At 43.8% G+C, this 14186-nt stretch overlaps 1 protein-coding gene across 5 annotated transcripts in view; it reads right to left on the bottom strand.

Annotated features, from left to right (window-relative positions):
- Positions 1–14186, bottom strand: part of IFT88 (intraflagellar transport 88) — a 60864-nt gene that overhangs the window by 18943 nt on the left and 27735 nt on the right. For all 5 annotated transcript variants that reach the window (XM_025262802.2, XM_025262803.2, XM_025262804.2 and 2 more), the window contains 6 exons: positions 13887–14118; positions 12891–12961; positions 6275–6361; positions 5788–5887; positions 3118–3204; positions 279–465 (listed from right to left, as the gene is read on the bottom strand). In XM_025262802.2, coding sequence (XP_025118587.1) covers positions 279–465; positions 3118–3204; positions 5788–5887; positions 6275–6361; positions 12891–12961; positions 13887–14118 — 764 coding nt within the window. The remainder of the gene's footprint in view (positions 1–278; positions 466–3117; positions 3205–5787; positions 5888–6274; positions 6362–12890; positions 12962–13886; positions 14119–14186) is intronic.

Below are 14186 nucleotides of genomic sequence, written 5' to 3'. Positions count from 1 at the left end.
GAAAAATTCCCTTTCACAGAACTAATAAAGCTCCTTCAAGCAATGGGCTAGGAGACACATTTAAATGCATGAAGAAGCTAAAACAGACAGTGCCTGGTGACCGACCTCCCGCCCCAAGGGCTCTACACTCGCCCGTCTTCTACCTCCCCCTTCCTTCACATGCAGCTTCACTGTCTGCTTATGCCACTAAAACTGCTCATTCCTCCCTGCCAGTTCCTCTCACCCAGCCCCAACCCAAGAGGGTGGAAAAAAAAGGGCAACTTTCCCATTTTACTCACCAATGTTATAAAGCGCTTCAGTGCAAGAACAGTCATTTCTTAGAGCCTCTTTATAGAACTCGGCTGCCTTCTCATAGTCTCCATTTGCAAAGACTGTATTCCCTTTATTAGTAAGAGCCGACGGATTATATCTGTCAGAGTTCACAGCTAAATCTGCATAGCTACTGGCTTGTGCAAATTCGTTTTCCTAAATAAAGTACCAAACGCACAAATTACCTGAAGCTCTTCTCACCTTCTCTGACTCTTCTGAGATTACAGACATGATAAATGGACTTTCTGAAATTACAGATAGGAGAAACACACATTTTACATATCCTAGTCTTGCCAGACTCATCCTATAGAAGGGTTTTAATCATCAAGAAGTTTCTTATGAATGACTTCTCCATAGTCATGGTCTGAACACCCCACCATTCAGAAGTCAGTGGCTCCATCTCCTGTCACCACGGATGGAGGTGTGAGCTCCCCACACCTACAACACCTACACAGCTACGAAGGCACCACTGCCCCCATCACCACCCTGGCTGCATGGCCCATGGATCCCTGCGTCACCACAGTCCACGGCCTCCACTGCATCCCCAGTGTCAATCTGTCACTGCCTGATGAGGACATGGCCGTCCTTCACCTGCCCTGTGCAGGCCTCTCACATAACTGCTGGTGCCTCGTCATCTTGGCTGAGGGAGGGACCCAGCTTCCCACCTCCCCTCCCCAGTGGTTCTTGTCCAGCGGCTGTGGGGCTCCAGGATGTGAGGCAGCACTACCCTCCCTCACCCCGGTGAAGGTCCTTCCTGGTCTCCAGCTGCAGGGCTGGTGTGGAGACGCCCCTGGGCCCCAGGCTGTCCTCATTTGCTCCCTGCCACAAAGTCCAGTTCTTCCTCCTGCTGATGACCATGGCCCGGATCTGTGATGGCAGCCGCGTCCCAGGGACCTCTCCACCAAGATGACGGGCACTGGAGTGTTTCCAGCCACTTATGGTTATCGTGAGTGACACTGCTCTGAGCATGCACATATGAGAATCTGTGGGGACTCTGCACTATGATTTATGAATCAGTACCTATCAGCCGGGTGCTGCTGCCATAAACACTGAAACATGCAACACTGTCTACTGGATTAGGTTGCAGGAAAAGCAGTGAGGGGCTGCTGCAGAGGTGATGAGCCACGAGTGGAGACAAGAAATGGCTTTGAGCCTGATGCTGTGGCTGGATGACCTCAGAGTCCTGGGAGGGAGGGGAGGGGCAGGGTGGGGAGAGCAAGACTCAAAAGCAGCCTCGAGGACAACTGTGGCCTCCACACCCTCTCCCCCAACCGAAGCCTCCTCCCCCCGCCCCTGCACCCTCCCCCCCCTCCCCTTCACCCTCCCCTCCATGCTCTTCCCTCCCCGAACCCTTCCCACCCACCCCACAACAGGACAACAAACTCCATGAGCACAGACAGGGGCCTCTGCTCTCAGGGACCCTGGCAGATGAGCAAGCAGTGCTGTGAGATGGAGGGAGCACCTCCCAGCCTCAGGTGATGGGGCGCCAGGTAAATCCAGGCCCTTCAGGCAGGATGTGAGGGGACCTTGGTGACTTCAAGCACTAAGTCTTATTACAGAGCAACAGACCCCACACTGGACACAAGCCGCACACCTTGGACTATGTCACCCACGTGACAACCCAGACTGGTCACTCTACCTCAAACACTCCCTCAGAACCAGGAACAGCGAGTCACTGGTCAGAGGCTGCAGTGGCTCTGCTTGGCTGACCACTCAGTTCTCCTCCTCCTTGTAAGTTTTTCTTGGTCTCCTCCTGCACACTCATCCAACCTGATAAAAATCTGGTCAGGAAGTAAACCATCTTCACAAAGTCCACTGAAGATTTTCTAAATCTAACAGACTGGCTGCAGCGGAGACCGGTCCAGGAACAGCTGGGAATGCCAGGTTCTGGCCTTGCTGTCAACCCGTTCATGACCCTGGGGCAGGCAGGGGCCCCTCCTGGGAGCAGCTGCAGGTACAAAGGCCCAGACCTATCCCAGCAGGGAAGGTCCTCAGGGTCAGCTGAGGCGTCAAGTGATGGCATGAAGGCCAAGCCCTTCCTCTCCCCTCCCTGCCCCTGTAGGACCCCCACCTCCAGCCTGGGATCTCTGTTCTCCCACACTGGCTCTCTGCTCTCAAGACTCCTGCTTCCCTTCATGCCTCCCACCCATCAGAGTCATCAGGCTGTGAGCTTCTCCTCTCCTGTCTCCATCTGACTGGCACTCTGGCTTCCTCGATCCCCACCCTGCACTCTGTGCCCCACTTGCTCCCTGGACACACAGCTGCTGTCTTCATACCAGAGCCGGGCCTTCAACAACAGTCACTCTCACAGTTCTGGAGGCTGGAGGGCAAGGATCGAGGGGCCATCAGTCCTGGTGTCCGACAAGGGCCATGTCCAGACCTGCAGGTGCCCACTTGCTGTGTCCTCAGAGGGCAGGGCTCTGGTCTCCTCCGCTTCTAATAAAGGCACAAATCCCCTCACAGCCTTGGCTAAACCTAAGTCCCCAACTCCAAATACCATCACACGGGGTATGAGGGCTGCAAATATGAACCCAGGGGAGATGGTCCTCCTGTTCACAGCATCTATTATCAAAGTTTAAACCTCCAAGAGACAACCAGCCAAGTCCATCTCTCATCCTGACGTCCCAGCTGGGATCAGTTCCAAGGTCCTCATTCCAGGACAGCCCTCGCCCTCCTGTCCACAAAGCCAGTCCAGCACCCCCCAACCTCACCCTGGTGTCATGCTCCCCCAGCTCCTCCAGAGCCTCGCCTTGGCACCAGCACAAAAATACACGGCTCCAATATGTGCTTGTGAAAAGCAGAACTCACCAAGTAATACAGGAAAGAGAGGTTGGTCGCAGCTGCACTCTTCACTCTACTGTCCTTTTTTTCAAACATTTTTAAGGTCTCCACAGCCTAGAAATGAAAAATCTTCAAGTTGTTACCCTGGTAACATGACAGCACTTAGACTGAAGTAGGGAACAAGATTAGCGTACCCGGACAGAGGACCTGGAAAGGCCAGGGGTGGCTAGTGTGTTAAGGAGAACAGGTGACAGGTCAGGAGGTCAGTGATTATCAGAACTTGTGAAAAAGGACAAACTAGAAACAGTTAAAATTTCACAAAGGTCCTATCACTTCACGGCAAACAGATGGAGAAACAATGGAATCAGTGACAGACTTTATTTTCTTCGGCTCCAAAATTACTGCAGTGACTGCAGCCATGAAATTAAAAGCTCCTTGGAAGAAAAGCTATGACATACCTAGACAGTGTATTAAAATGCAGACACTACTTTGCCAACAAAAGTCCATATAGTCAAAGCTATGGTTTTTCCTGTAGTCATGTATGGATGTGAGAGTTGGACCATAAAGAAGGCTGAGCACCAAAGAACTGATGCTTTCAAACTTCGGTGTTGGAGAAGACTCTTGAGAGTCCCTTGGACTGCAAGGAGATCAAACCAGTCAATCCTAAAGGAAATCAACCCTGAATATTCACTGGAAGGACTGATGCTGAAGCTGAAGCTCCAATACTTTGGCCACCTGATGCAAAGAGCTGACTCATTGGAAAAGATGCTGATGCTGGGAAAGATTGAAGGCAGGAGGAGAAGGGGGAGACAAAGGATGAGATGGTTGGATGGCATCACTGACTCAGTGGACCTGAGTTTCAGCAAGCTTCAAGAGATGGTGAAGGACAGGGAAGCCTGGCGTGCTGCAGTCCATCAGGACACAACTGAGTGACTAAACAACAACAAGAAATAGTGAAGTTACGAACACAACTGGTGGGTCCACAGCCAATTAGATTTGGCTGAGGGAGCAATGACAGTGGTTCTGTGAGCCTGTGATGTAGTCAGTGTTTACCTGAAGAAGACCATCTTCTCTCAGAGAACAATTAGAAAAGTCAGATAACTCACTAAAAATACTTTTGAGGGCACTGGAGAGCTACTGAGGCAACAGAATTTGAAGCCAAGATTCAACAAACACTGAGCCTAAATAAGCACAGTGAAAGAAAAGGCTGAGAAACATTCTTAAAACATGAGGGCCCTGTGGATGGAGGTGAAGAGAGGGACAGACATGATTGCAGCCCCAGGAAAGGAGACACAGCTGAGCAGCCTCAAAAGTGGGACAGGAGCGATTCTGGAGCATTACAAAGTAACCTGCTGCAGATCCAAATGTGACTACACTCTGCGGCAAGAAGACTTTAAAGCATGTTCTTAACCCTCTACAAGTCTGAGATGTCCCGATCAAGCAGGACACATGGGATGTCAGACTCAGAAGAAATAACAAAAGTATTTAGAACCTCCAACATCCACTTAAAAACATGGACAGAATAAAAACATATTTCATATTTTAAGATTCTAAACTATAATATTCTGAAAAGACTAAATAATTAAATTCTAATAAAAGGAACATTCTCAGGTATTTTCGGCTCTGAAGTAGGCAGTTTTCAAAATGTTCTTTACATGTTTTATGAATGTCTCCAACATTTGTTTTTAAAAGTAAAATAATATAAATGTATTTATAAATGAAATCGATAAAAGTTAACTTAATAAAATTTAGTTGTAAATGGAAAAACAAATAACAAAAATAAAGTGTTAGTTTGGGGTTTCCCCCACCCCCCCAAGAAGAATTGTTGTGGTTATTCAGATGCTAAGTCATGTCCAACTCTTTGCGGCCCCATGAACTGCAGCACACCAGGCTTCCCTGTCCTTCACTATCTCCTGCAGTTTGCTCAAATTCACATCCATTCAGTTGGAGATGTCATCCAACCATCTCATCCTCTATTTCCCCTTTCTCCTCCTGCCCTCATTAGGAAAACAGGTAAATCTCTGTTTTGGTTTCTTTTCCTGGCTGATGCTGTCTGAAGCTACAGGCTTCAGCTTTCCTGAATGTGTCCATCTACCACCACTGGCCTTCACCCTGTCCATGTGCAGCTCTAATGGAGTGCTTTCTCTGCTATAAAGATGACCATAGGGACCTCCCTAGCGGTCCACTGATTAGGACTCTGTGCTTCTACTGTTGGAGGCATGGCTCCATTCCTGGTCAGGAACTAAAATCCCTGCAAGTTGCCTAGCATGGCCAAAAAAAGAAAGAAACAGGAGTAACAGGTCAAAATTAAAAACACAGCATTGTTAAAGGAAATTATGTTTAGAAATAAAAATATTACTCTACTTCAGAATAATGACAGGTGATAGTATTCTAGAAAAGAGTTTCATAATAATATCACTTTGATCAGTTAACATGAAATTCCATCTAAACACTTATTTTTGGCTGGTTTTATTCATGAAACGAGAGCAAGTGCACAAGCCAAGCAGATCCAGCAGGGACGGTGACAACCGGGGGGTGGGTGGGCAGCAGAGCTCCATCTCACCTGATCCATCCAGGGTCCCCTCCCCATGGCTGACTGTATTCAGACCTACCCAAACACTAGGCTGTCAGAGCAAGCAGGGCCTGGGAGGGGAGAGGGGCGGTCCCTGTGCATCTAAACACTTTTTTAAAACTTACCTGATTAAAGTCCTTTTGTCTCAGGTACGTAATTGCTTTGTTTATTTCCAGATCATTTGCCAGCTCTACATACTGAGAGGCTTTCACAACTTCAACACACCTATAAAATAAAGCATAAAAAAAGGTTATTTTAGGGGACTTCCTAGGTGGTACAGTGGTTAAGACTATGCACTCCCAATGCAGGGGGCATGAGTTAGACACCTGGTCAGGGAACTAGACCCTACACGCTACAACTAAGAGTTCACATGCCGCAGTTCAAGACCCCTTGTACCCAACGAAGATCTGGTGCAGCCAAATAAATAGATACGTAATTTTTAAAAATGTTATAACTTTTAGAGTGTCCTTTGCTAATTTACCATATAATATGATTTGCTTCATAAGCAGAAATCACTATTTGCAATTATTTATTCATTTTTCTAATAACAAAGTTTTAAATCAATAAAAGAAAACACCATGTCCATCCAATCACAGTGAATTTCTCTCTTACCAGTCATAACCTACAGCAAAGGATGTTTCAATTACAGGAGCAATGAGTTTTGCAGCTGTCATGATATACTTTTCTGCCATGGCTTTTCTACATCAAAAAAAACAAAAACAGATTTATTTAGACGGTATAAAAAGTTTCAATTTACTCCTTAAAATATAAACTTATGCTACTGGAGAAGAGCAGAGAAACAGCTCTAGAAAGAATGAAGCAGCTGGGCAAAAGCGGAAACATTGATCAGCTATGGATGTGTCTGGTAGTGAAAGTAAAGTCTGATGCTGTAAAGAACAATACTGCATAGGAAGCTGGAATGTTACACCTATGAATCAAGGTAAATTGGATATGGTCAAGCAGGAGAGGGGAGAATGAACACTGAGATCTTAGGAATCAGTGAACTAAAATGGATGGGAATGGGTGAATTTAATCAGTGACCATTATATCTACTACTGTGGGCAAGAATCCTTTAGAAGAAATGGAGTAGCCCTCATAGTCAACAAGAGAGTCCAAAATGCAGTACTTGGGGGCAATCTCAAAAACAACAGAATCATTTCAGCTCGTTTCCAAGGCAAACCATTCAATATCACAGTAATCCAAGTCTATGCCCCAACCAGTAATGCTGAAGAAGCCGAAGTTGAATGGTTCTATGAAGACCTACAAGACCTTCTAAAGCGAACACCAAAAAAAAGATGTCCTTTTCATCATAGGGGACTGGAACGCAAAAGTAGGAAGTCAAGAGACACCTAGAGCAACAGGCAACGTTGGCCTTGGAGTACAAAATGAAGCAGGGCAAAGGCTAACAGAGTTTTGCCAAGAGAATGCACTGGTCATAGCAAACACCTTCTTCCAACAACACAAGAGACAAGTCTAGACATGGACATCACCAGATGGTCAAATTCTTTGCAGCCAAAGATGGAGAAGCTATATACAGTCAGCAAAAAAAGACCAGAAGCCGACTGTGGCTCAGATCATCAGCTCCTTACTGCAAAATTCAGGCTTAAATTGAAGAAAGTAGGGAAAACCTCTAGTTTATGACCTAAATCAAATCATTTATGATTATACAGTGGAGACGACAAACAGATTCAAGGGATTCGATTTGGTAGGAAGACTGCCTGAAGAACTATGGATGGAGGTTCATAACATTGTACAGGATGGGGTGACCAAAACTATCCCCAAGAAAAAGAAATGCAAAAAGGCAAAGTGGTTGTCTGAGGGGGCCTTACAAATAGCTGACAAAAGAAGAGAAATGAAAGGCAAAGAAGAAAGGGAAAGATATACCCATGTGAATGCAGCACTCCATAGACTAGCAAGGAGAAATAAGAAAGCCTTCTTAAGTGAAGAATCAAAGAAATAGATGAAAACAATAGAATGGGAAGGACCACAGATCTCTTCAAGAAAACTGGAGATACTAGGGGACTATTTCATGCAAAAATGGACACAATAAAGGACAGAAATGGCAAGGAGCTAACAGAAGCAGAAGAGATTAAGAAGAGGTGACGAGAATACACAGAAGAACTACACAAAAAAGGTATTAATGACCGGGATAACCACAATGGTGTGGTCACTTGCCTAGAGCCAAACATCCTGGAGTGTGAAATCAAGTGGGTCTTGGAAACATTACTGTGAAGAAAGGTAGCAGAGGTGATAGAATTCCAGATGAGCAATTTTAAATCCTAAAAGATGGTACTGTTAAAGTGTTCACTCAATGTGCCAGAACATTTGGAAAACTCAGCAGGGGCCACTGGACTGGAAAAGGTCAGTTTTCATTCCAAATCCAAAGACAGGCAATGCCAAAGAATGTTCAAATTACTGCACAATTGCAGTCAACTCACGTGACAGTAGGACTATGCTCAAAATCCTTCAAGCTAGGCTTCAGCAGTATATGAACCGAGAACTTCCAAATGTACAAGCTGGGTTTACAAAAGGCAGATGAACCAGAGATCAAATCACCAACATCTGGTGGATCACAGAAAAAGCAAGAGAATTCCAAAAAAACATCTACTTCTGCTTCAATGACTATGCTAAAGCCGTTGACTGTATGGATCACAACAAACCATGGAAAATTCTTAGACACAGGAATACTAGACCACCTTACCTGCCTCCAGAGAATCCTGTATGCAGGTCAAGAAGCAACAGAACTGGACATGGAACAGTAGACTGGTTCCAAATCAGGAAAGGAGTACATCAAGGCTGTATATTGTCACCATGCTTATTTAACTTATATGCAGACTAACATCATGAGAAATGCTGAGCTAGATGAAGCACAGGCTGGAATCAAGATTGCCAGGAGAAATATCAATAACCTCAGATATACAGATAACACCACCCTTATGACAGAAAATGAAGAACTAAAGAGCCTCTTGATGAAAGTGAAAGTGGAGAGTGAGAAAGCTGGCTTAAAACTCAACATTCAGAAAACTAAGATCATGGCATCTGGTCCCATCATTTCATGGCAAACAGATGGGGAAAGAATGGAAATAGTGCTAGACTTTATTTTTTTGGTCTCCAAAATCACTGCAGATGATGACTGCAGCCATGAAATTAAAAGACACTTGTTCCTTGGAAGAAAAGCTATTACCAACCTAGACAGCATATTAAAAAGCAGAGACATTACTTTGTCAACAAAGGTCCATCTAGTCAAGGCTATGGTTTTTCCAGTAGTCATGTATGGATGTGAGAGTTGGACTATAAAGAAAGCTGAGCACTGAAGAATTGATACTTTTGAGCTGTGGTGTTGGAGAAGACTCTTGAGAGTCCCTTGGACAGCAAGGAGATCCAACCAGTCCATCCTAAAGGAAATAAGTCCTGAATATTCATTGGAAGGGCTTCCCTGGTGGCTCAGAGGTTAAAGGGTCTGCCTCCAATGTGGAAGACCTGGGTTCGATCCCTGTCGGGAAGATCCCCTGGAGAAGGAAATGGTAACCCACTCCAGTATTCTTGCCTGGAGAATCCCATGGACGGAGAAGCCTGGTAGGCTACAGTCCACAGGGTCACAAAGAGTCGGACACGACTGAGCGACTTCACTACTATTCATTGGAAGGACTGATGCTGAAGCTGAAACTCCAATACTTTTGGCCAACTGATGGGAAGAACTGACTCACTGGAAAAGACCCTGATGCTGAAAAAGATTGAAGGTGGGAGGAGAAGGGGCTGACAGAGGATGAGATGGTTGGATTGCATCACCAACTCAATGAACATGAGTTTGAGTAAGCTCCAGGAGTTAGTGATGGACAGGGAGGCCTGGCGTGCTGCAGTCCATGGGGTCGCAAAGAGTTGGACACAACTGAGCTGAACTGAACTGCTCCTTGGAAGAAAAGCTATAACAAGTGTAGACAGTGTATTAAAAAGCAGAGATATCACTTTGCCGACAAAGGTCCATCTAGTCAAAGCTATGGTTTTTACAGTAATTGTGTATGGATGCGAGAGTAGGACCATAAAGAAGGCTGAGCACCAAGAATTGATGCTTTTGAACTATGGTGTTGGAGAAGACTCTTGAGAGTCCCTTGGACTGCAAGGAGATCAAACCAGTCAATCCTAAAGGAAATCAACCCTGAATATTCATGGAAGGACTGATGCTAAAGCTCCAATACTTTGGCCAGCTGATGCTACCAGCTGACTGGGAAAGACCCTGATGCCAGGAAAGACTGAGAGGGGGAAAAGGGGGTGACAGAGAATGAGATGGTTGCATGGCATCACTGACTTAATGGACGCGAGTTTGAGCAAGCTCCAGGAGATGGTGAAGGACAGGGAAGCCTGGTGCTGCAGTTTATGGGGTCGCAAAGAGTTGGACATGATCTAGCGACTGAACAACAACAATAACATCAAGCATAAACACTGTCTACAGGCAGCTATGCTAGCGATCTATTTACAAATCAGGTTGAAAACCACAACTGGGAAACGGGATTAGAAGGCCATGACGACCTGTGGGATCAGCAGTTCTTGGTCTGTGATGCCTCTGATTAAAGAAGAAAAGCAGGGAGTGGAATGGGGAGGGAGTGACGCAGGGGACAGACACAGGACTCTGCAGCTGAAGCTCTGGGACCTGTACCATCTGGGGAAGTAAAGGAGTGAAAACCACCACTGAAGAAGCTGTGGTATATATTAGAACTGAACTGCTACATGTCTCTACAGAGCTGCCTAATCTTCACCTTTCATACAAATGGAGTCAGATTCATGTTTACTGTAGCATGTGTCAGTATTTCATTCATTTTATGGCTAAATAATATTTCACTGTATGGATGGACCAGATATTTTTTATCCATTCATGTTGTGAACATTTGGGTTGCTTCCCTTCTTGGATGGCTGCTATGAACATTTGTTAAGTGATTGTGCAGATGTATGCTCTAATTTTAAGCATGTTCATAACTGCCCATTGAAGCATTTTTATCATGGTTGCTTTAAAATTTATCAAATAATTTTAACATCTCTGTCATTTCAGTGTTGGCATCTATGGACTGTCTTTTTTTCACTGAGATCTTCCTGGTTCTTGGTTTGGTGAGTGATTACTTATCAAAACTTGGACATTTTGAGAAGTTCCATAGCAACCTAGTGGTTAGGGTTCTGGGTTTTCACTGCCATGGTCTGGGTTCAATTCCTGGGTCAGGGAACTGAGACCTCCTGCAAGCTGCAGCACAGCCAAAAAAAAAAAAAAAAGAAAGAAAGAAAGAAAGAAATTTTGACATTTTTGGTGTGTGTGTGTGTGTGTGTGTGTGTGTGTGTGTGTAATGATGGAATATTACTCAGCCATAAAAAAGAATGGAATAACATCATGTGCAGCGCAACACGGATGGACCTAGAGATGATCATACTAAGTCAAATATGCTGTTTATATGTGGAATCTAAAAAAATGATACAAATGAACTTATTTACAAAACAGACTCACAGGCATAGAAAACAAAGGGGAATGGGGAGTGTATATATATTAATATATAGAGAGTAAATCAACGTTTCAATAAAAAGTTAAAAATAAAATAATGTTCATTCAAGATCTTCAATACTACTTTCACCTTGATTTTAAGGATTTGGAAGTGATGTATTTTAAAGAGGCAAATGCTTTTGTATTTTATTTGGGGAAAAAAAACTGATAGGCAGAAAATAAAAAGACTGAATTTTATTGAAATCTTCTGTTTTAGCTGTATTTCTTGACATCACTCCAGCAGGCAGAGAAGAGATATCACCTCATCACTTGCAGATAAAGGGAGACGCCCAGATTCCCCACAGCCTGCTCTGACCCTCATCTTGTCCTTTGACTAAAGAAAGCAGGCTTTTTAAAAAATGCAGCCCCTGGCTTTCTGACTCCCTATTTCTTCAGCTCCCAGTCTGGGAAGCATGAGGGGATCACTGCCAGGCTGCTCCTCAAGTCACCAGGGCCCTTGCTCACCTGCCCTCTTGTCTCTACATTTCTTCTCATTTTGTTTTATATACAATTCCCAGGGTTTTTATTTGTACTTAGTGGGACTTACATGGAAAAGTACATCTACTCCATCTTCCCAGAAAGATAAGCTTAATTTTTACTGTTAAACTAACTTCTAAGGATTGAGGGCTCTCCATACACAGAGCTTCCCCGGTGACTCTAGTGGTAAAAAAAAAAACCCGCCTGCCAATGCAGGAGACCTAAGGGACATGGGTTAGATCCCTGGGTCAGGAAGATCCCCTGGAGGAGGGCATGGCAACCCACTTCAGTATTCTTGCCTGGAGAATCCCCATGGACAGAGGAACTTTGAGGGCTACAGTCAAGAGGGTCACATAGAGTCGGACACTACTAAAGCGACTTAGCATGCATGTGTACATACAATGGAATATTATTCAGCCTTAAAAATGAAGGAAATCCTGTCACATGCTAAACACAGATGAAAAGCCAGTCACAAATGAACAAATACTGTGATTCCACTCAGATGAGGTCCCCAGAGCAGTGGATTTCATATAACAGACAGCAGAGTGGTGGCTGCCAGGGACTGGTGGGTAGGCAGGAGTTGGAGGGGGCGGTGCAGTGGGTACTGAGCTGCAGTGTGGAAGATGAAGACTTCTGAACACCAGTCACAAATCAATGTGAATGTTCTAATACTTAACACTATCTTTGAAAAGAAGAATTATCTACCATGGTTGAGATAAATTTTACGTTATATGTATTTTACCACGATTTAAAAAAAATGAGTCCTCTCTCATACAATATAATTCCTAAGATGCCCAATGAATACTCAATATTAGAATGTTCAAGCCATACTTGACAGAGACTAGGTACCATACTGGAGAAAGGAAGAAAACATATAAAGAGAAAGAATTTTGTCTTTGGGAGCTGCAATTTAATTGGGCAGGATAAAAATACACAGAGATATGTTTAAACAAAGGTAATATGAACAAAGTCCTAATAGTGCACCAGATGCAGAGGGAAAGCAAACTACAGAGAAGCAGAGAAACTGAGTAAAAATAACTGGGATTAACATGAGGACTAAGATTATTCTGAAGGAGAAAACAGAATTCAGTAAAGATAGAAATGGTTAAACAGCACTATTCTAGAAATATATGGAACACAACAAGTTTTGAAAGGAATAATCAGAATGCACATTCAAGTCTCTTAGAGAAGTTAAGACCACATTTAATCATTAAGTGCCCAAAATATTACCTTTCACGTTCCATTTGTCTCAGATGATCATTTTTTATAGCTTCAATCACTAAATTAGTATGTGGGTCATCCTGGGGGAAAAGTGAAGGAATCAGAAGTAAACACTGAGCACTGAGTGGCTAATCAGCCTCAGCACTAGGCCACTGTACACAGTGGAGAGTGAGTCTTTCTGAACTGTTTTCCTCATGTGAAGCAGAACTTTCTCTCTTTCTTCTGATGACTTGTCATACTCTTCACTGAACTAATGCAGATTCTAGCAGCTGACACAAGGTCAGGCTGGAAAGCATAGGACCAAGAATATGGAAGCCATGGTTGTCAGTACAAATGGGTGAAATCCTAAGTCACATGTAATTGCTTTAATGACATCAGTGACTTAGTATGACCCTACATTGACCTCTACTTCCTATTGAAGACACGGATGATTTCTTTCACAACATACATTATTTTTTCTCAATATGAAAGTTATATATGATATTTAACATCTACCCAGCACTTACTATGTTCCAGGATTAAGCATTTCACATGCACTCCCTCATTCGATCCTCACAACCCTATACAGCAGGCTGTTATAATTAGTGCTATTTTAAATACAAAGGACAAGGAGAATAAATACTGAGCAGTGAGGCCAACCACCACACTGCCATTCCCTTGTAATCCATCAAGAAAATCTACCAGGTTCCTTATATGAAATCAACATTACTATACCATCATGATCTATCAACATGGACAATTTCACATGATTTGACTTCACGTAAGATAACATTAAGGAATGATAATTTTTCACAAGATTCTCCCTTTTGTTTTTTGAGTAAAATTGTGCAGTCTGTTTAAACCATAATCTCCAGCCCTAATCTAAATAACATGAAAATGATAAAACACATTAATACAGGACTGGCAGAAAACTGAAAAGTCATCCATCCCAACTTCATCACTTCTGGAGACAGGGAAGCACAGCTAATTAGGAGCTGGCTATGTAAGAGTCTTCTTCATACTCACGCTTGGCGAAATGTATTTATCATCTTCATCAATTTCTAGTGGAACAGCAATCAGTTTTTGGAATGACTTCTTCATTTTTTCTCGATCTCCAATGGCAAAGTAACTAAGAATCAGATTGAAGCCTGCCTTCAGATTCGGAGCCATACTCATGATGTGCTCAAAAGAAGAGATGGCATCCGAATACTGCCCAGTTTTAATAAATGTGACTCCAATGTTCTGCATAATTTTAATCCTGAAAAAAAAACATGGACTCCCTTTAAAAGTTTGAACTCCCCAGCTGGCAATCAAGTTATTCCACAA

The sequence above is a fragment of the Bubalus bubalis genome, chromosome 13 (assembly GCF_019923935.1).
Source record: "Bubalus bubalis isolate 160015118507 breed Murrah chromosome 13, NDDB_SH_1, whole genome shotgun sequence".
Taxonomy (NCBI): Eukaryota; Metazoa; Chordata; class Mammalia; order Artiodactyla; family Bovidae; genus Bubalus; species Bubalus bubalis.
Note: the sequence above shows the minus strand (reverse complement) of the source record. Positions and strands in the feature narration are given on the sequence as shown.